This window comes from Oculina patagonica, chromosome 10, assembly GCF_052425735.1.
Source record: "Oculina patagonica isolate OP01 chromosome 10, crgOcupat, whole genome shotgun sequence".
Classification (NCBI taxonomy): domain Eukaryota; kingdom Metazoa; phylum Cnidaria; class Anthozoa; order Scleractinia; family Oculinidae; genus Oculina; species Oculina patagonica.
This window is the reverse complement of record NC_135767.1, coordinates 22,482,143-22,502,810: the sequence shown is the minus strand read 5'-3', so window position 1 is coordinate 22,502,810 and position 20,668 is coordinate 22,482,143. Positions and strand designations below refer to the sequence as shown.

The 20,668-nt window shown below is 40.4% G+C and overlaps 1 protein-coding gene across 1 annotated transcript in view; it reads left to right on the top strand.

Moving 5' to 3' along the window:
- Positions 1-20,668, top strand: part of LOC144667356 (uncharacterized) — a 44,537-nt gene that overhangs the window by 12,216 nt on the left and 11,653 nt on the right. Inside the window, 24 exon segments of the mRNA XM_078528741.1 lie at positions 413-662; positions 1,218-1,437; positions 1,439-3,951; positions 4,409-7,102; positions 7,695-7,847; positions 8,002-8,166; positions 8,755-8,961; positions 9,332-10,159; positions 10,289-10,383; positions 11,269-11,397; positions 11,480-11,597; positions 11,900-12,078; positions 12,380-12,583; positions 12,684-12,785; positions 13,241-13,529; positions 14,055-14,252; positions 14,464-14,701; positions 16,296-16,455; positions 17,004-17,195; positions 17,453-17,637; positions 18,391-18,532; positions 18,708-18,806; positions 19,717-19,876; positions 20,296-20,557. Of these exon segments, the coding sequence (XP_078384867.1) occupies positions 413-662; positions 1,218-1,437; positions 1,439-3,951; positions 4,409-7,102; positions 7,695-7,847; positions 8,002-8,166; positions 8,755-8,961; positions 9,332-10,159; positions 10,289-10,383; positions 11,269-11,397; positions 11,480-11,597; positions 11,900-12,078; positions 12,380-12,583; positions 12,684-12,785; positions 13,241-13,529; positions 14,055-14,252; positions 14,464-14,701; positions 16,296-16,455; positions 17,004-17,195; positions 17,453-17,637; positions 18,391-18,532; positions 18,708-18,806; positions 19,717-19,876; positions 20,296-20,557 (9,782 nt within the window).

The window sequence follows — 20,668 nt, the reverse complement described above, 5'->3', positions numbered from 1 at the left end:
ACTCTTTCAGTGCCTCTCTTTACCCATTAGTATAAACGGCCGGGTACCAGCGAAGGTGTTATCTATGAAGAAAATTTAAAGATTTTATATAAGATAAAAAAATACCATCAACATAGTATGACGAGGTTTTTATTTAATTGTGTGCAGCCCTCGGAGATACCATGATGAATAAACACAAAGGCATATTGTGCTGAACACCCTAAGCAAAACCTAAATCTGCAATTTGATCCTCTCAACGAGATGACGAGCATCCTCGCCTCGTCCACTCTGGGGTGTTTTACAGGAGTCCCTTGCTGGACAACCACGACGAGCTTTCCACCACATAATTAATGTTTAATGTTTAATGTTTGAGCTTTCCACCATAAAATTAATGTTTATATTAATTTTGTTTGTCATGCTGGTTTTTTAACAGATTATTAGAAGTCAATCAGGATGCCGTTTAACCGTGTATTATCATTCCATGACTGGTGAGAAGTTCGAGTTGAAGTTATACGACGGTAACACAACAAACGCGACTATGTTCTCGTCAGTGACCGAACTGGCAGGTGTCAATCAGCTTGTCACACCATCCTCAAGCTCTAGTCACGAACTCTACATAAGATTTCGATACAATGCGGGCAGAAAAGATGCCAGAGTGAAATTCCTTATCACGGACGTTCAAGGTAGGAGGGCAAATAAGAATTTGCACATTTCTAATGTTGTTACACGTAGGATCTGAAATTTTTAATGCAGTGAAATGTATAAAAATTGATAAGTCATCCACTTTTACAACTATTTGGCTGTACCAATTCTCTCAGTTCTATGATATTACATACTCTAAGAAGTTACATTTCTGTAAAAGCTAAGTAGACGAGAGTAGACGTCTAACCACCAAGCGCTATTACAGAAGACCGCGCGTTCTGATAGGACAAGGACTAGGACTTATACCTGTATACTAAAGTTTTTGTTAGGTTCGAAAAAAATTCACTTGTATGAGAGGCAACTGAGTCAACTCACGTGGACTTTCAGCTTGTTAACCGACGGTCAGTGAGTGCTAATGGACTGCCCTGAAGGGGTAAAATGGGAACTGGGATTTGGGCAAATTTTTGCTGGTAAAACGGGATTTGAGAAACTGAGACTGGGAATAACAAATAATGGGACTCTTGAAGAGCAGTATTATTCCTCAACTTTCGTCACCAGTGTTAAGCTACGTTACAAATTGCCATTTTTCTTTTCAGATGTTTCCTCTGTCGTCATATCCAACTGCACATTTAACGATAACCATGGAAACGGCGTATTCTTAGAAGGCGTCACAGGAAAGACGAAGATTTCCACAACTTCTGCCTTTCGCAATAAAGGAGATGGCGTGACTGTTAAACAATTTTTCGGAATATTAACAGCTACCGATACACACTTAATTAACAACGGCGCAAACGGTCTTGAAATCTTAAAAAGTAGCTTCCTGTTTTTTCCAATACCGTGGGTTTTATCTGAAGATGTCGCTTTAGCGCAACGTGTCGAACTCGGCGTTCACAAAAAACGCTAAAAACGGATTTGAAATCACTAATGGTGCCGGAGAGGTTGAATTTCGAAATATCACTGCAGTTTCAAACACATACAGCGGGATTAGGATTTATGATGGCAAAGTGTCATCTAACTTCAGGTTTTCTAATTTGTCAAACAACAAAGAAGATGGTTGCTGCATATCAAACCAGGGGGGAACTCATGTGTTCTTCAATTGCACCGCAAATTCCAATTTGAGGCATGGTATTAGTTTGTTTGATGTCAGAAATTCATATTGGAATGCACCACCAAGACATCAATTCACGTATTTTAGTTTAAAAGAGAGCACCATAATTAACAATGCCCAATACGGAGTCAAGCTTGGCCCTGAGTGTCAGTACTGGAGCGAGTCAGTCGTCAACGTTACCATTGCAATAACCAAGAACCAGATTGTGCGAAACAACAAAGGAGGCATCTTCTTGTCTCCAGACTCTTGCAACTGGCGCTATAACTCACTAAAACCGAGAAGAGCAGAGACTATTGTGACGAACAACCATTTTGAAGAAAACAAAGGTAATGCATTTTACGTCTATTGCACAGGTTTTCTTGGCATAGATGCGGTAATTGAAGCAAACACGTTTATGAACAACACGGATAAAGTACTGACTTTGATCGACAACAACAACTGTGGTGCAAACTACAAAAGTAACCCTGTTAACGTGAAAATAGATAAAAACATATTCATGAAGAACCGCGCTGAAAACGTTTTATTTATCGACTTCAGTTCGTTCCCTGAAACGCGTTCTGCTGTCGTAAGAAACAATACTTTCCAAGACAACAAAGCCGCCACGAAAGACCTTTTTCCAAGATTTTTCCGACGCTCGACAACTCGCGCAGTTATTGTTCTCAAAGAAGGTAGTTATACCTTGCGCGAAAACATTTTGGAAAACACATACTTTGCTTTCCAGCTCTCTACTCTACGTCACGATCACCAACGAGTTATTGACGCGAATTTCAATTGGTGGGGAACAACAAAGGAATGCGAAATCGTGGACAGAATCTTTGACTTTCAACACAGGGTTCAATTATCTCCAGTGGATTTCTTTCCATACCTTCTTTCCGCAAACAGGACAAAAGCAATTGGTTCCAGTGTTCCAAGACCATCATGTTTTCTGAGAGGTTCACGTATTGGCGGAATAGTGGATAGACAACTGACCTTGTCAACCGCTGTCTCGTCATACGAAGTCCGAGATGACATCATTATCCTGACCAATGGTTCGTTGGTAATACCGAAAAATGTAACGCTACAGTTCCCTTCCAGGTCAGCTATGGTTGTTCAAGGAACGCTACATCTAGATGGAACTGGAAATGAAAAAGTGAAATTTGTGAAGAAGCAACATCAAGGAAGATTTCGTCTAGGTAGAGGAGCTGGACCGTGGGAAGGTAGAGTGGAATTTTTGGTCAACGATACATGGTGGCCGATGTGTTTGCGTTACTGGAGATCGTTCACCAATGAGGCAAAAATCATTTGCCAGCAACTCGATCTTTACTATTACACCTACAGATGGCGGTCTGCCCCTGCTCAGGAACCTGGCTTCGTCCACAACGTTGTCTGCGATAAGAACCTTGATAGTGATATAATGAATTGCAGTGCTAATACCTGGAGTTATGGACCTACCTGTCGGGGATATACTGTGCATGTCTACTGTCAGCATTACAACTGGGCGGGGCTTCATCTAGCAATGTCAAACTATAAAAGCTCGTTGCATCACCTGGAAATACACGATGCTGGGTATGCTTATCGTAGCGATATCCAAATTCCTGGTGCAGCTCTCAAAGTTGATTTCTACCATCATAATATAAGTAACATTTTCATAAACAATTCAGTGGGTATTGGCGTACAAGTGGTATACCAGAGCTTGTTTCACAACCAGTCGTTAATGCCACATTCTTCTGTATCACACACAAAATCTCACGGTGTCCTCTCACGCTCTCCTTCCCTAACACTTACAGACGCAAACTTGACAAGGAACTACGGCAATGGTTTTGTTTACGAGAGTACCTGGGATAAACTTAACATTTTAACTGCTAAAATGGCCAGCCCAGATGTGTACAAGACTTTCCACGTCTGCTCAGCGAACAAAACTCTTCTATTGGCCAACAAAGTATTACACTTCACGTTAGAGGCACTGGATTATACCTTGCAGCTCAGGTGTCAGCATGTTATGGAGACAGAACCCAGTTACAAACTCGTCATTCAGGTTCTGTACATTTCGTACAGTTACTATGGTTTCTTACACGTGTACGATGGCACTAATACATCAGTTGGTTCGCCATGGGAGATTGAGTCGTTACAGTGGAAGGATCGTCCTGTCTTCAACTCGACCAAGTCATCTATTGTGTTTGATTTTTATAAGCCCCATTACAGGAATTTTGCCGCTATCAACATTCTGGTGTATACAGTGAAAGGTTTGTCATTTTTGTTGTTTTTTCTTTTCTTCTGTTTATCTGTCGAAAGTATTCGCATGAAAAATTTCGGTACTGGGTAGGTTTTCAAGCCCGACTCCATCTGCTATCTTGAGGTAATCTTGTACAAACCTCCCCGCGTAGGTCCATTTCTGGTTTTGGAGCCTTTGCTCCCACAATCTATTATGAAGAGACCCTGATCTCTTGTGGCTGTCCGTGCCATTTTTCTTTCAATGTAAAATCGAGATATTTAGAATGTCTCACACATCTTCATTTTCTCAGACAAGTAAGTCACTAATTCACAAATTTAAGTTCTATTTTATATCATCCTCCTTTGCCAGCATTTACGCTAGCCAAACGAACACCTTAGCGAGTCTTCAGGAAAAAAGGTATACTTTGCACAATAATAAAGATTAGAAAAGTTAATGTATGTCTTTTCTTTTCCACCTGTTATATATAGAAAGTGAGCAAGTTAATTACGTCGGTGGAGAAATCAACATAGCCCGAGCAAAGATTATCGAGAGTCACAGGGGGAGTGTCCTGATTGGAGGAAACTTGTTAAAATATCTCAGCGTCACTGACACGGACATTACTCACTCCAAAGAATTCGGAATCCAACTTTCGCCGCTTGGTATCGAGGTCGTCAAGGTCACATCAATAAATCTTCAACAGAACAAGCGCGGAATTGTGATAAATCGTATGTACTTAGGCTATAACGAATTTACAATTGAGAACTGTGTTATCAACGGATCACTTCTTCAGGGCATGTATATTTACTCTAACATCAAGAGCACAATCCGCATTGTAAACTCGAGTATCACACACAGTGGTGACCGGGGGCTCTATATCCGACGCTACTATCGGAGAATGTATCTAAGATTGTTCGTCACTGCCAGTACATTCGCTTGGAACAAGAAAGGAGCCGTATACTATTATTACAATTACTGGTACAGACACGTACCTGTCACCTTAAAGTTCGAGTCGAATAGCTTTTTTCGAAATCAAGGTCCTACTGTTGAAATCCTCGCTGGAACTGCATGGACTACGTGGGTATTCCTGAATAACACGTTTAACGAAAATCGAGGCTTTTCTGTTATCGCTTTCGGAACTGCTTCCCTCTCAGGCTCGAACTATAGATCAACTGTCGTTGTCACTGGCAATACGTTCCTGGCCAATCAGTGCCCAGATAAAGCAGTGATATACATTCGAAGGGAAGCAAATAGTTTTATCGTCAAAGACAACGATTTCGAATACAATTCAGGACGCTGTGTGCTTCTTGAAGGTACAGCTGCTTATGTCCCCATTTCCATAGCAGACAACGTCTTCAATGAGAACGATTGCGGAAATAAGAGCTTAATAGAAGTCCGTCGCTTGGACGAACACGCTAAGTTCACGAGCAACACTTTCACGCAAAACAAGGCAGGGAGTGTTTTCCTGCTTCAAGTGGTGCATAGCCATCGTCCATCGTTTCAGAATAAGGAGTTTACCTTCAAAAACAATACTTTGTCTGGAAATAGCCCTCATAACTCATCACAGTCCTCAATTTCAGAAGATTCGTGCTCGGTTGTTCTTTCTGGCCTCCTGTATCACAGGAAAACAGAGTTTCACTTTAACAAACTTAACAACTCCAAGTTCCTGAGGGAACTTTGTGTTCGGGTCCCTGCTTATTCTTCGAGTGACGTTGTAAACGTGTCACACAACTGGTGGGGTACGGCGATCGGAAGTGAAGTGCGTGACAGGATTTCCGATTTTGATGACAATTACGACTTTGCTATTGCCGATGATTGGCCATTCATGCTTAGTGATGATGACCCAACTTTAACTGCAGTCGAACAACACGATTTCAAGCAACATAGAAGCGTTCTTTCAGGGCGATTATTCGAGTCTTTAACACTTAAGGCTTCTCACAGTCCATACAGCGTGACGTCGGATTTGACCGTACTAGACAACGTCACGCTTACCATAGAAGCGGGTGTCACGGTCAAGATAACCCCTGGAATGAGTATACTTGTTGCCGGAACGCTCCAAGCTCATGGAACGTCTGCCAAGCCAGTTATTTTCACAGTCAAGGAGCCTACGGGTAGTAATAAAGATTCAAGTCTACCTGTACGACTTGTGGATGGAGATTTTCCATGGAAGGGAAGGGTAGAAGTGTTCCATGACAATTTTTGGAAACTAGTTTCTGCTTCTAGTGGCAATCTTACATGGAACACCACCGCAGTTGTCTGTAGACAGCTTGGATATGGTCCACCAATTGTTGTCAAAGGCAACGCAGAAGTATTCACTAGGAATCGTAATGGGACGTGGCTTATGGAATTTCGTTGCAATGGCAGCGAAACATTTCTACATGAATGCCCCAATGAGCAGCAAGCGTTCAACTACAGCAGTACCTTAGAAGTAGTGAAATGTCAAAGTGTGCCCTGGGGAAATATTCGTTTTATATCCTCCCGAGATGTAAACGCGTCCCAAACGCAATCAGTATTGGATCACGTTGAGTTTTCACACTGTGGCAACCGCCATGGAATGTCTGTCCCAGCAATAGAAGCGGTAACAAATATACCGAGGATGGATTCCATCATGATAAGAAACTGTACTTCCGGGGGCTTACGAATTTACTTTCCAGAAACGGATGTACATCTGAATAACAGCACATTTATTAACACTGGAGAAACTGGTATAAGCTTTGTACAAACAAAACGCAGCATTCTGGTGGAGAGTTCTAAGTCATCAAGAAACCAACGTGGTATTGCATTTGAAGAACAAAGTGAGGAAAATGTCCCTCGAGTCCACTATGGACGAGTATTTCTTTGCAATAAGGAAGAGTTTGTTAATGTTAAGAATAAAACGCTTCTTTATTTCGACATTCCGAGATTGCAGAATATGAGGGTGCAGGAACAATGTGAGAAAGCTTTAACTGTACCCAAAGGCCAAGGAATTAAGTTGACTCTGTTATTCTTCAAGGGCTCACAGACGCTAAGGGTGTTTGACTCCACCAGCACTGCGAATACCCACTTGATCGTGGACAAGTCAAATAATGACATAAAAGCTCTTGTACTTAAAGAGTTATACATACCAAGTGATGTAATTTTGGTACAGTGGATTGGTAATGTCAATTCTCAAGTGGTCATTGAAGTGGAAGACGTAAATATTAATGGTGAGTTATTTTGTTCACAGTGTCTGCTGTTTGATGTTTCTTCATTTTTCTCAGTGAAGCAATGACCAATTTAATATTAAAAACATCACTCTGCTTATTTTCATTTTATCGCGCACTTGCGCTTCCTTTGCTCCTTATTCTCTCAAGTCTGATGTTAAAGGCCAGGAATTTAGGTAAACGGGAAAATGTTTCCTCCTAATTGAACTTTTTAAAGTGACGACTGTGATAGAAGATTACTTACAACCCTTTTTTAATGAAGATGAATTGTTCAACAATGATACGAGCTCGGGACAAAGAAAAAATCTACTACACACTTGATCATTTCGACATTGCTGATCCTAGCAGAATGCAGGACGCGTGTCACGCATCAACCTAGAATATGGCCCTGCTCATCACGAGTCTCTCGTAGCTCAGCAGGTTAGAGCGCCCAACCGGTATCTGGAAGGCCATGGGTTCGATTCCCGTAGGGGAATCAGATTTTTTCTTTGTTCCATACTCGTGTCATTGTTTAACAATTTATCTTCATTATTAATTACCGGGCTTAAAATTTACCATCTTTACTATTTACTAACCCTTTTTGGGGGCTCGGCAGATATGCCATGTACATTCCAGGCAGGTTTTTGTGGCTGGCAGACATTCGCTAACATGTCAGTCAATGGACTTAACGTCACGACAACATGGAAAATTAAAAAAAGTTATTCACGGCCGCAATACACAACGGACTACTCATATCTCTCCAGAGAAGGTACGTCAGTAATTATGGTAACTGAGATTCAGACGCAAATATATCTGGCAGTAGACATTTGTGGGTTTCTTTGACAGTCTGCAATCGCTGCAAAATGAATATTACCGTGTATTCTATTTACAGTGGAATCCCATCATCTTTTTTTTTATTTCAGGAAAGCAGCTTTACGTCGGTAACGAAAACTACTGGCCACGAGTGAATGGAAGCGCTGCAATCATCAGTCCGCGAATCACAAATCTGTCCCAGTTATGCTCCTTGGTGTTCTTCTACCGAATGGGAATAAAAGGAAGATCTAGACTGTCACTCTACAAACAAACAGGTCAGGCAAAATATGTTCCTATTTTAAATATTCATTAGTTATAGTTTTGCACTGAAACCCGCAGGGGACGACGGACAAGAACAATTTATGATCCAACTTCACTTAGTATGTAGAGTAGAAATATAACGCCTGGGCCAAACGCCTTCTAACCTCGCGATAAATGTTTTCTACTTAGGATTTGGGCTCAGAAATCATTGGAAAATATTTTTTTCGTCCTGCATTTCAGTGTTTCGTATTCGGGTTAAAATCTTTAATTAAAGTCTGCGTGTAGGCTCAGCACCTTCAGTGTGGACATTTCTCATTTCCAAAATTGGTATACCTCACTGCTTTAAGGAGGCTCACAATGGTCTCCAGCACTTTCCAGCTCTCCATCTTTGCAGCGATGATTGGACATTTGTTGGATATCATTATTGTAGCAGCAACTAATAAAGATTTGTAGTACTGACCTATCAAAGTATAAGAGCTTAAAAGTGCTGGAAACCGTTGTGAGCCTCCTTAATCCTTAAAATGGGGCGATAAAAACCTTAACATGGCAAGATAATTGTTTTTAAATGTCTTTTTTTATATTGTTCTTTCCTTTTTCCATAGGAAGATATCCAATCATTGAACAGAAGTTAATCTGGCAAGCAAAAGACATCGAAGTATCGAGTTGGGGGAAAGTTGCTATTGACCTTTCCACTGATGTTAATGAATATAGACTGCTGATTGAAGGCGAATACAACAAGTCGACAAGTTATTACTCCAGGAACTATATGAATATCGACGATTTAGAATTAAGACGCTGTTCTCATAAAGGTAAACTATTTCCACCCATCTTTTATTTCTATGCACGGTATACCTATAAATTTATCCACTCCCTCTTTTGTGCATCCCGTTACTCGTAACCACCCATTACCTACAAACGGCAATTTTTTCAAATTGCGTCTTGCAGGACTATCCTCTAACATGGTCATACGCTACTACCTAGTAGTAAATTGTAAAAGCTAGTACTGAAGGCCTTACTACCTTGTTCCAAAACGTTTTAAAACTTTAATTCAACATAACAACCTACAACTGCTGCCTTTCTTTCCGTTTATGCATTCTTTATGCTGACTCGTTGGTTTTTAAAACGTCATTTTCGTCCTTGACAAGAATGTTTTCTAGATCTAACTTTGTTTTTCTGCAGAACACCGAATTTCTAACAGTGTTTTCAGTGACAACATCCATCAAGCGATAAGGTACACTTCTGTGTCCGATGGAAGCGATGAACGACCTCATTTTACCACCGAGCGTTGTAAAATCACTGGCACGGCTGCTTCGCCTTCAAACGTGCCTCAAAAGGCTGCTATTTTCTTAGATATCCAGGACAATAATTTCACGCTTGTCAACAACTTTATGTCTGGAAATCGCTTAGGTGGAGTTCAAGCGCAGTTAGGGCAAAGCGACGGAACAAGCTTACCAAGAAGTTTGATATACGGCAACACGTTCTCTAATAATGCAAACGGAACAATACTCGTTGAGGAGAGGAAAGAGTTGAAACGAAATTACAGCTTTGTTTACATAGTCAACAATGCGTTTGGAAGTAACCTGGGTCAGGGTAGCACCATTAAACTTTCAGAGGTGCAAAGCGAGATCGTAAATAATTTCTTCTACAACAACTCAGGGTTGCACTCAATCGAGTATGACTTTTCCAGCAAGTTCTTCAAAGAGCAGAAGTGTGAATTAAACACTTTCTATCTCAACAAAGGTCTTGGACAGAGTTACGGTGTGACTATCAAGTCCAATGGACCGATGGAATACCACAGAAATAATTTAAAGAATCCGTCCAATGTTTATGAGTTTAGTTCAACAAAACAGGGAGTTACTGATCCGATTGATGCAGCAGGGAACTGGTGGGGAGGTGGAATCGAATCTTCAGTTGCTTCGCGAATTTACGAGAAAGAGGACGATTACACACTGGCCGCTGTGAAATATAAACCTTTCAGAAAGTTGCCGCCAAAGAACATCTTGTCCAGTAAGTTAAACATCAAATATAATATTAACCTCTTAGAAAGTCTCCGCTAAGGAGCATCGCAGCCCAATGGCCAATAACTGACGTGTAGATTTACAACTGACTTACCAGTCTTACTACGTTACTTTTTAGTTGGCTGTCCTGCTGACTGGCTGAGCTCAAAATCAACGTGTTATGTGTTCAGAAGTGGAAGTCGGACATTAAAGGAAGCCAAGGATTATTGTCAGGTATGCAATTCTCTGAGGTAGTTGGTGTAAGAGGTGGCTAAGAAATTGAACGATGACGCAATATCTAGAGTACTTGCACTAGCCTTGGATCCCATACCTAAAAATCTCACCCCCCTTTGAGTGACTCACTTTTGTTGTGGTAGATTATAAGGAGAATGTCGCAATAATGAAGCTACAGAGGGTTGCTACAGGGATAAAGCATATACAGTAAAAACCCGTGAGTAAAAACCTAACATTGAAGAACCTGTTAGGCGAAAATTTGCAAATTAGATACCATCTTTATAAGAACCTATTTAGCCTTGACTCAGCCTCAAATTTGGAAACAGGTTCTTATTTTCTTAAATTGATTAACAATGTTTACTTTTGGGAAATAAGTTTTGACAAAGTATTACTGTGCTATCATGTCATAATCTAAATGATTAGTGCCTCATTTTTACATTAACTTATGTGGTATGCAAATTTTATACAAGGAATAGAACGAATACCACTTTAATCTCTATAACAATATTGAAATTTTTTCTTCACAAATTAAGAACCTAATTAGCCTAAATTTGTGTTAATAACCCTTTTATGTCAGAACCTGTTTAGACTAACCTGAAAATAATAGTTTCTTACTCGCGGGTTTTTGCTGTCGGCAAATTAAAAATCAATTTTCCAAAGCTGAGCAAAATTTAAGTTTTTGTTTGCGACAAAGCGCAACCAAGTTTATGTCTCTCAAATGAGAATAATCTTTAAAACTGAAGATTGCTTCAATGCCTAATACTCTGCAGTTCAGGGAAGCAATTGTCAAAATACCCATGTGAATAGATCTTCTTTGTTATATTACAGATTGCGCAGTAGAGTCGTTTGACCTTTACATTTCACTTTTTTCACTTGTATCTAAAGTACTACGGAGGACATGTGGCATCGTCGTCTATACCAGATGATATGGAATTTATCAACATGACGATACAGGCATCACGGCCAGATGGAAAAATACCTGTGCCTGTATGGGTATCAACACAAGCCGACTTGGTAGGTCTTTATATTGTTAACGTTATTGTTCTGCGCTATTTTTGTATGGAATCCGAATAAAAGTTATTCATTACCTGAACAGGAAGTGCAAAGTGGTGGAAAGCAGACGGGCCAGCTATGTACCGTGATGACACACAACAGAACTCATAAGGTCGTTTCCTGTAACAGTCTTTATCCTTTTGTCTGCACAAGAACAGCTGGTAAGATTAAAAACCTCAGAAGAAATCATGCCCCATTCCTCGTTTTAATAGTACTTAAGTAAAACATCGATTATCACGACTCCGGCTTGTTAGTGTCCCAGATTAGTGGGCATCCTAATGCACGCTAGAAGATTTTGACAAAAAATAAAGTTATGTTTGTATGTAAGTTTATGTATACACGTTTACAGTAGAAATGATTATTAGCGATCCGTATAACTTGTAAAAAGCCAGATTTTATAGTAGGTGGGTTTCTTATTTGTTTTATCCTAAAGGTTTAATATGAATTTTTGACTTTGTTTTAGTAATCCGCTGTCCAAACAGCTGTTTTCACAACGGTGACTGTGTTGGTGCCACATGCTTCTGCCATCGAGGGTGGACTGGGCACGATTGTTCTCAGTTTCATTGTAATGACGTACACAATTGTTCTGGCAATGGTCAATGCGTGGGACCAAATGTGTGCAAGTGTACACCGGGATTTATTGTAAGTTTGTAAATAAAGGCATTGCCAAGGCTACTTACGAAATAGTCCACACTTATGCTTGTGGTAACGTCTCACGTTAAAAGCAGGTCTTTAGTTAAAGAACGAGTTGTAAGAGCGCAAAAGTTGGTCTAAGTAAATATTCAAGACGTTTTATCCATATTTTAAAATAGTAGAAAAATGTAAACCTATTCACCATTGCTTTTTAACAGACTTTGTAACTCTGCGACCAACCAAAAGTTGAGATAAATATTCGCACAAAGTAAAACTAAATATAAAGCTGTATTATTTCTTTCTCTCCCAGGGCCGAGGCTGTACCTATTCCTACTGTACCAAGTATCATCGTTGTTCCACATGTTCCCAGGAGTCAGCGTGCGGCTGGTGCGACAGCTCACAACAATGCAAGCCGGGAACCTCTTTTGGGCCTTATGCTAAGCAGTGCCCAGACTGGTTTTACTACACTTGCTACACTGTTGGTAGTGTTAACCATTGTTCAAACAAAATACAGGTAACTGATTTGGAAGAGCAACCAGAACATCCAGTTAGGATTGTAAGGAAGGAGTTTTAAAAGGAGAAAACATAAAAAAACTGCTGTTCTTATTTTGTAGAGGGTCGACTGCACCAACAGGCAATGTAACGCCACGCAGGAAAGAACCACCTCAGAGTCATGTCAGAAATGTGAAGATCTGGAAAAGTGCTATAATTATGTGGTAAGATTGCTACAGGTTATCTTTTTAAGGTTGCTTTGGCCAAACCAACTAATGAGCTTGTCTTGACTCCTGATCTTATAGAAATGTGGGAGTCAAACTCTCGTCGTATTCTTTGGCTTTTGCTAATAAACACGGCATTCCTGTGCCTATATTTATTTTCGTGTACCTGACAAAAGCTCCCGGGACTCACCTGCGTGCGATAGGGAGTATTCCACCCAAAAGGAGTAGCATATTCCGGGTCATTACGAGTAAACGTGAACGGAGAGAGAGAGAGAGTTGTAGACTGTGATGGACTAGCATCTCATCAAGGATAGTAACAATACGCTTAGTCTTTTTATGCTACAGAATATCTTCCTTGCTCCTCCGATCCTTGCATTAGAAAAAAGGTTTTACCTATATATAGAAAAATACCAATTTCCTGAACTGATTTAGTAGGTCCTTTGTTAAATTTATAGGGACAGGACAAATGCAGAGCGTGGAATGAAACCCGTTGTCCTCATGGCTTGGTACAAGTGGATTACAAAGATCCAAACCGAATAAATAACACGCTATTACGAAGCAATGTCAAGGTCATTGATCCCAACACCACCATTATTTACAGCTGTCCCGTCATCCTTCCTGGTCAAGACGATGCGACATCAGTGTTTGTTGTTCCTAAGGGTCTGGAAATTAAAGTTGGTGACGTGTTGTCCAGTGCACAAGCTGGCGGCGTGATGCACAACGTTAATGACACGATAACTATAGGCAAGATTTGCAGAAGATTCGATGTATATGATCCGCTATTAGTAATTAACAGCTCTAAGCCTTGGGCTAGTCGGTTTTTGATATAGATATTTTTTAATAGAAACCAGTTGGTGAACTACTCAATCTTGAATGAATGGATACAAACTTGTTTCTCCACGAAAAGGTGACCCACTATCAGTTAAATTCCATCTTACCATCTCTCTACTCCATCTCCCATCTTGGTAAGATGGAGTTTAACTGATAAGGGGTCCCTCTCGGTGGCCTACGAAACTAGTTTATATTAAACATTCACTCACTCAGATTTGAGTAGTCTGCCAACTGGTTTATTACGTTCCTTCTCTGCAAGAAGAGCACTGTATTGGCTTCGCCAGTGGGCCTAATACGGTGGAATTGGAACACAGAGCTCGGTAGGTGTTTCATCTCCTTGAGGCCTAGCATTGAAAACGTTGACTCATTTCTTTGAGCAATGGTGCTCTGTGTTTTAATGTTTTGGAAAAATTAACTCTTTGTTTTATCAATCCATAGGACCTTTCACGATAATAATTGGAGGACCTTCCAAGATTGAAGACGTCATTCAGTACGCGGATTTTACTGAGAAAGTTTCTCCGGTTGAGCTGGATGACGAGACTACTTTGGATGAAGAACCAAACTTAGAGAATTTGTTTGGCCTCATGAATGGCAATATCACGTTAAACAATACAGATGTTCATTTAGTACCTGCGAGTAAGTTCCATAAAAGTAACACCGATTTCCCGACTTGGTTTTCTTCAGAAAACTGTAACTGGTTCGATTATTCCATTGCCTAATCAGGGGAACTAATACATGTAAAGATAACGTAAATATATAGCCTGCAGGATTTACAAACAGAAGAAGTCCTATACATTATTATGCAATTGCCCTGAGCTAATATGTTTTCCTTGAACTTGATTTTCAGATACGTCAGTTTTTAAGTGCGTGGGGCATATTTACAAAGTGGACGACGATTTAGTATTCTCCCAGTTTCTGGTGATAAGTAAGGACCACGCCATAAATGTTAGGCCAGGAGATGTAGTGGTCTCTGCACAAAGTCACGGGTTTATCGAGAAGATGGTTAGAATCAATCAAACTTCAGATATGGTGTTCATGGAAACAGAGCTTGAGAGGTGCACAGAGAACTCTACCTGGACACGCAAGTAAGGGCGTAAAGGAGAATGGTGACAGCTTACGTATTTTTAGGCTCTTTGTATACACTTTATTGACTAGACACCTAAGGAATACTGTTTTCATGAGCGACCAAACTGTTAGAACCAACTCCTTTTTAACTCGGAAAATTCCGAGTTTTGGTGAGCGGGCTGATTTCCTCCTTCCCTCCTTCACTCCTTCCCTCCTGCCTCGTTCCTGTAACATTTTTAATAAATAAATAATCAATATCTTGTGAGCGGGGGGTTGGCTATGCGACTTATCTTGTACTTTTAGCACGCTATATTTCTGATTCTCCTTGTGGTATGCATTCTCCCAGCAACCACTGCTCCATCGCATAAAGTACACAAAACATAATTTTCACCTCTTACTGAGAACTGGTAACTCAACAAATAGGGTTCGAATCGCCGATCTGTACTAGACATTTTATTCGGCGGTCAAACAAAAAAACATTTGAACATATGCGGCTCCTTCCATTTGACAACAGATCTCTTCCTTAGCTACTCTCCTCCTCACTCCATTTTTCCGTCTCTAACTACGAGGCACCCCCTCGACCTCCTCTCATCTGCTTCCTCCTCCTTTTAATACTCTACGTACTCTCTCGCTCTTTTCGCACACAAACTCAATCCCCCCCAAGGTCGAATCCTCCAAACACCCCCGCATTCTATTATATACGGAACATCTCGAACGATATACTATTCTTCCCCCTACCTTCCCAGTAACACTGACACCTGGGCCAAGCTCTCCTTCCCCGCACATCTTTTGTTCCATGTTCCATTGGGCCACTGATATCCGAGATCAAACCACCCATTCACATCTATCGGCTGCGACCCACACGACTCTCACTAAGCACAGTGGAAACCTGTCTCTGTCTTTCGCTGGCGAACACGACTGACACTTTTCCCTTTCTCTCGCTCTCACCACGGTTCGGCTCTGTCGCTCAGCGTGAGTGGGGGATCTGAACTAGGGCGCGGACGTCCCCCGGCGTTGATTCGCTGCACGTGGACTGTACTGGGAAAAAGCGTCGGCAACTGAGAGGTGTCGGTTCGAAAATCTAGGTCCTCGACGACTCTGCTTAACTACCAGCCGAAATATTGTATTATGTCAGTTTTCTTGAATAGACAAAACTTAATTTTTCTATGATATTATTTTTTGCCTAACCTTCAAAAACAAAAAGGAAAAATAAGAAAACAATTTGTAACCGATGGGAACTCTATCACTTGCCCTTTCGGCCTGCTCTCGATGAGCAGCTAGATGACAATGAAACTAAGTGAGTGAAGTGAACTGAATTGTGGAAAGTTAACATCATTTGTTTTAGCAAATCTCTATTTGTCAGTTTGTTGTTTTCGATTCTTGTTTCATAATAATTTTCGGTTAGTGGCTCGTAGCCACTTTGAATAGTTATTTACGTAGTGGAAGCTATGGTATGGATTAGCTACACAAAGGTAACATGTGGTTATTTGATTGATTAGAGAAATGTCTGCAGGAAGCTCGAACTATTTTCGGATAATCTTTAAGTTGTCTAGCAGAAAGAATTCATTTTTTCTTGACAGTCATAGTGGGTTTTTTTTTTTTTTTTTTTTCAAGGTTTAAGCCCCGTATGCCTGATTCACCATCTGATGATGACGTGGTCTGTACCGGGGGCGATAACAGTTATGGTTTGATAATATCAGAACCTGACGGTCAACAACAGATATCAGTTAATGATTCCATCATAGGAAGGAGAAGTCATCCCTTTATTGCAAAGGTAAAAAGGAAACTTGTTTTAATTTTTACTAAATCCAATTGAATTAAACTACTTCATCCTTTTTCGATAACAATTCCTAAGTAGTTGCACCAAGCCAATCACTACTTCTCAGTGTAATAGTACAGTGATCCAATCTGAACTCCTGTAAGCTGGCTTTCATCTCGCGAAAAGCGGTCGAAAAGTGGCTTAGGTACTTTAAAAAACTTGAGCTCTTGTTTCACCTCCAAGTCTCGCGTTTGAACTGTATACCTTAAAGGTTTCTTGGGAATAAATTCCCAATTTCTTAGAGGAGCATGCAAGTATGAAAAGAATATTCACACCAGGCGAAACCGTTCCAAAGTTAACATATGTTTGAAAAGAGTGTAAACGAGCCTTGATGGCAAATTAAGAGTCATGAGGTACATATTAACAATTTAGCAATTGGTTGAGACAAACCATTGTGTCGGAGGTTCCTGCAGTGCCTTATATACTTCAGGACAAAATACTCCGGTCACTTGCATTGGAGTGACCTTCTTACATCTGACTTAAACATTACCAACTTTTTGTAGGTGGTGGACTCCCACGTTACTAAAGACTTTATGCTGATTGAAGTTCTTCCAGTTCAGTCCGTTTTAAACGGCACAGCTGTTACCATCGTAAGTTTAGACCAACTACACAAGGAGCACAGAAGGCACAAGAGGGACATCCTGAATAAGAAAATAACATTTAGTAAGAGTCGTCAAACGGAAGCAAAGTTATCGGTGAGTACTTGCCAATCAAGCGATGCCCAAGTAAGAGAAAAAAAGGAGATTGAAGTTAAGGGCCAGTGTGTCAGTCAGTAACTGACCGACAAAAAGCAATGCGACGCACCCTGTGACTGACCTCCTGACTGGCTGACTGGCTTTGTCTGTCTAACTAACGGACTGATTAATTGACTGACTGACTGACTGACTTGTTCGTTATAAAGTAATGCGCTTCTTTCATACTTATTTACATACTTGTTTGATTTTGTGTCCAGCTTCGAAATGGTTATATAAATGTCAAGGAGACTTTCACAATGTATGCAGACTTTATTATATCCATGGGCATGTTTACCAGACGTGATAACAACGGAAACCTAAAAGCTAAAGACGCGTTGATTGGATTGGAGATGGTTGGTAAAGCAACATACGATGCTGAGGTGACATTAGGAATCGAAGCGAGGTCAGCGTTACGGTGTAGTACTAAAGATTTGTCACTTATGTTTTTGTCATTGTCGGGGTTAATATATTGCCCGGGGCTTTTTCTTACTCTTGGGTTCACTCAAATGAAACCTTCAGAAAGGGATGCATTTTTAACGTATATCTAGGAAAGAGGTAACATACTCGCTAGGGGTGTTTTTTCTTCTTCTGCCAAAAATGATATACAGTTGAACGTCTCTAATACGGGCACCGAAGGGACAGAGCAAAGTGGTCGTATTAGAGAGGTGCTTTTTTTATAGAGGGCACCACTTTGACTTCATTGACAGCTTAAAGTATTTAGTTACTTGAAATGTTCTGCAACGCAATTCTGCAGGGTAAAAAATTACCACTGTACTAAGCACAAATACGAAAACGTCAAGGATAAATAAAGCGTTACAGTGTTGTTTTTGTAACCACAAACATGAAATTGCATCAGGAACACAAACTATCATCGCCTGATCACCGAAGTGTCCGTAATAAAAAGGTTAAGTTTATATGAATTTCTTCGCTGGGTCCGAGATTTAGTTTCCGTTCTCCGTATTAGAGAGGGTCCGTTTTATAGTTTTCTAAAGAAAGTATATGAGAATTTTGTTGGAACATCGAAGAGTGTCCGTAATAGAGAGGTGGCCGACTAATGTGACTAACCTCCTGTGGATCACTTCTAGTGGTTGCGGAAGTAGTAATGGTAGAAGTGGAATTTGTGAAAGTGTTGATCGTGTCTTTTTTCTCTTTATAGTAAACAACGTCATTTCCACAAAAAGCGTTCAATTGTGGATCCAGTTCAGTTAGGACGAACTTTTTGCATCCGTATCAATTTCTTGTGCATTCCGTGTGCTTTCTTCTTCGATCTGTACTTCCAAACAACCGGGAATGTTGTGGTAAGACCTCTGTTAGTCAGAATTTAAAGTCAGATACCTATATGTGAACTCAAACCAGTTATGCGCATGTTTGCCTACAAAGCAGTTTTTGTTGCCTGTTTTTGTTGTTTTAAATAATTATTTTATTTACGTACACACATTTTACACTGTCGTTTTTGCTGTTACGGTTAACCAGGGAAGGGCTTTTGTCACCACGACACTAAAGAGCTCAGCTCGGTTAAGAATGGGTGGCTCCTGCACACTGTTTGGTGGATGCCAGATCATCAAGCCTGATGTGAGTACTGAAAAGTAATGTAAACTGAATAAAATGCAAAACGAAAATAAAAAATCAATGAAAAGAGTGACGAAGAAGAGGGACGGGCTGGGATCCCCCGGAGGGGGAACTCCCATAAAAATAGCATAGGCATTTGCCACAAATGATCTTAATCCCTGACCCTTTACAAGGACAAAAAATCGAAAATTGGTACCTTTTTAAGGGCCATTCTTTAAGTCATTTCTGTAGCATAGAAGGTTTAACAGGTAATCAGATGTATCAGACCAAACTTTCTCGTTTACTGACATTTAAGCAATGTAATTCATTCAATCGATAACCCTACCTAAGGATCCCAAGGGATCACTAAGCCAAAAGACGCGCATGGAACACCCTTTTAAGGTCTGATAACCTCATAATAAAGAACATACCCAATCCCACATGACATACCTATACTTATTCCATGTATGGGAGCCTCGCCCCCCCAGAGAGAGAGGATACGATGGCGGAAGAAGTAAGTTTACCGAGCCTCTCTTTTCCTGTCTCCCGCTATATAAAATGGATGTAATTTCTTCAGTTGCTTTATCATACTCATTTTATTTACGTTGTCAAGAGTGTCATGTTAAAAAATGTATAATAACACAGTTCAACGTAAGCGTCATGGAAATCTATAAGAGACTTATCCCAGTTGAGCTTCAACTAATGAAGTAAGAAAAAGCGAAATTGCTCTAGGTGTATTGCCAAAATCAATTGATATAAAACTGGCAAAGATAGTCCAATCATATAAAATGACAGCGAAGTAAAAACCAAACATTTGAAATAGGCGCTACGAGGAAATATAGTAACTAAATCCAACCAACACGCCCAAAATCACACCATTACCTTTATTCACTTTAAAACTTACAAAGATGTAATTATTTTGTTTTGTTTTCAGTACGAGATTGAACGTCGCATTGTCAAAAAACAGCCTAACGTTCAATTTGAAGTATCAGTGGAATCTCGATTCGCTCCTAGAGTCACACTCAGGGTACCGTCACTGCCAAAATTTCTGAAAAAGATGGTGAATAAGTTCAACAAATTGTTCAAAAAAATCCGTAAGTAACACGTTGTGTATTTGTCGTCTCCTTGTTTACCTGGGCAACTTCTGGGCTACAGTTTCAAAAAACACAGCTATGAAAACCGAAATACGAAAAAAATACATTCCCGGAAAAGTACAAATTCACGCAATTGGGCAAGAAGTAAGCGTCCAAAAACACTTCGGGCTATTTAGGCCATGTGTGACTGGATCTCCCCCCCATCCTTCGTATTATGATGGTCATCCACCCCAAACACCACTTTAGACCTCACTTGACTGTTAAAAAAACCCTTTAGTTTCACGAGGAACCTGCGAGTGGATAGCAGTTTATACTTAAAAAAAACGCCAGTTGACGTATGAAAAATTGTGTTTTATGTTATTTTCGAGTTCTACAAACCTGGATTGACGGCAGTTATTTTAATTTTCTCTCTACTGCAGTTGGTCTCAATAATGGCATTAGCTCAAGTACCGGTGATTACTCAATTCTTCGACTCAGCATTGAGGCTCCCTACATAGTAAAACTCACTTATACAACCTGCGTCGCCGAATGTCTGAAAAAGAACAGCAGAAAACCCAACGAGTTGTCCATTGAAGGTGGTTTTTTGGAACTTGTTGGGAAAGTGGAGATTGGCTTCGGAAAAGTGAATTACGAGTTGGGAGCTTTGACTGCTAAGCTGCACGGGTTTGGGGACAAAAAAAGGTTGGTTTAACATCGACAGCACCCATTCTGTATACTGCAACTCTCAATGCTAATCAATAATTGTATTAAACAGACATCCCCCCTTAGGAGAAATAAAACCAAAAGGACGTA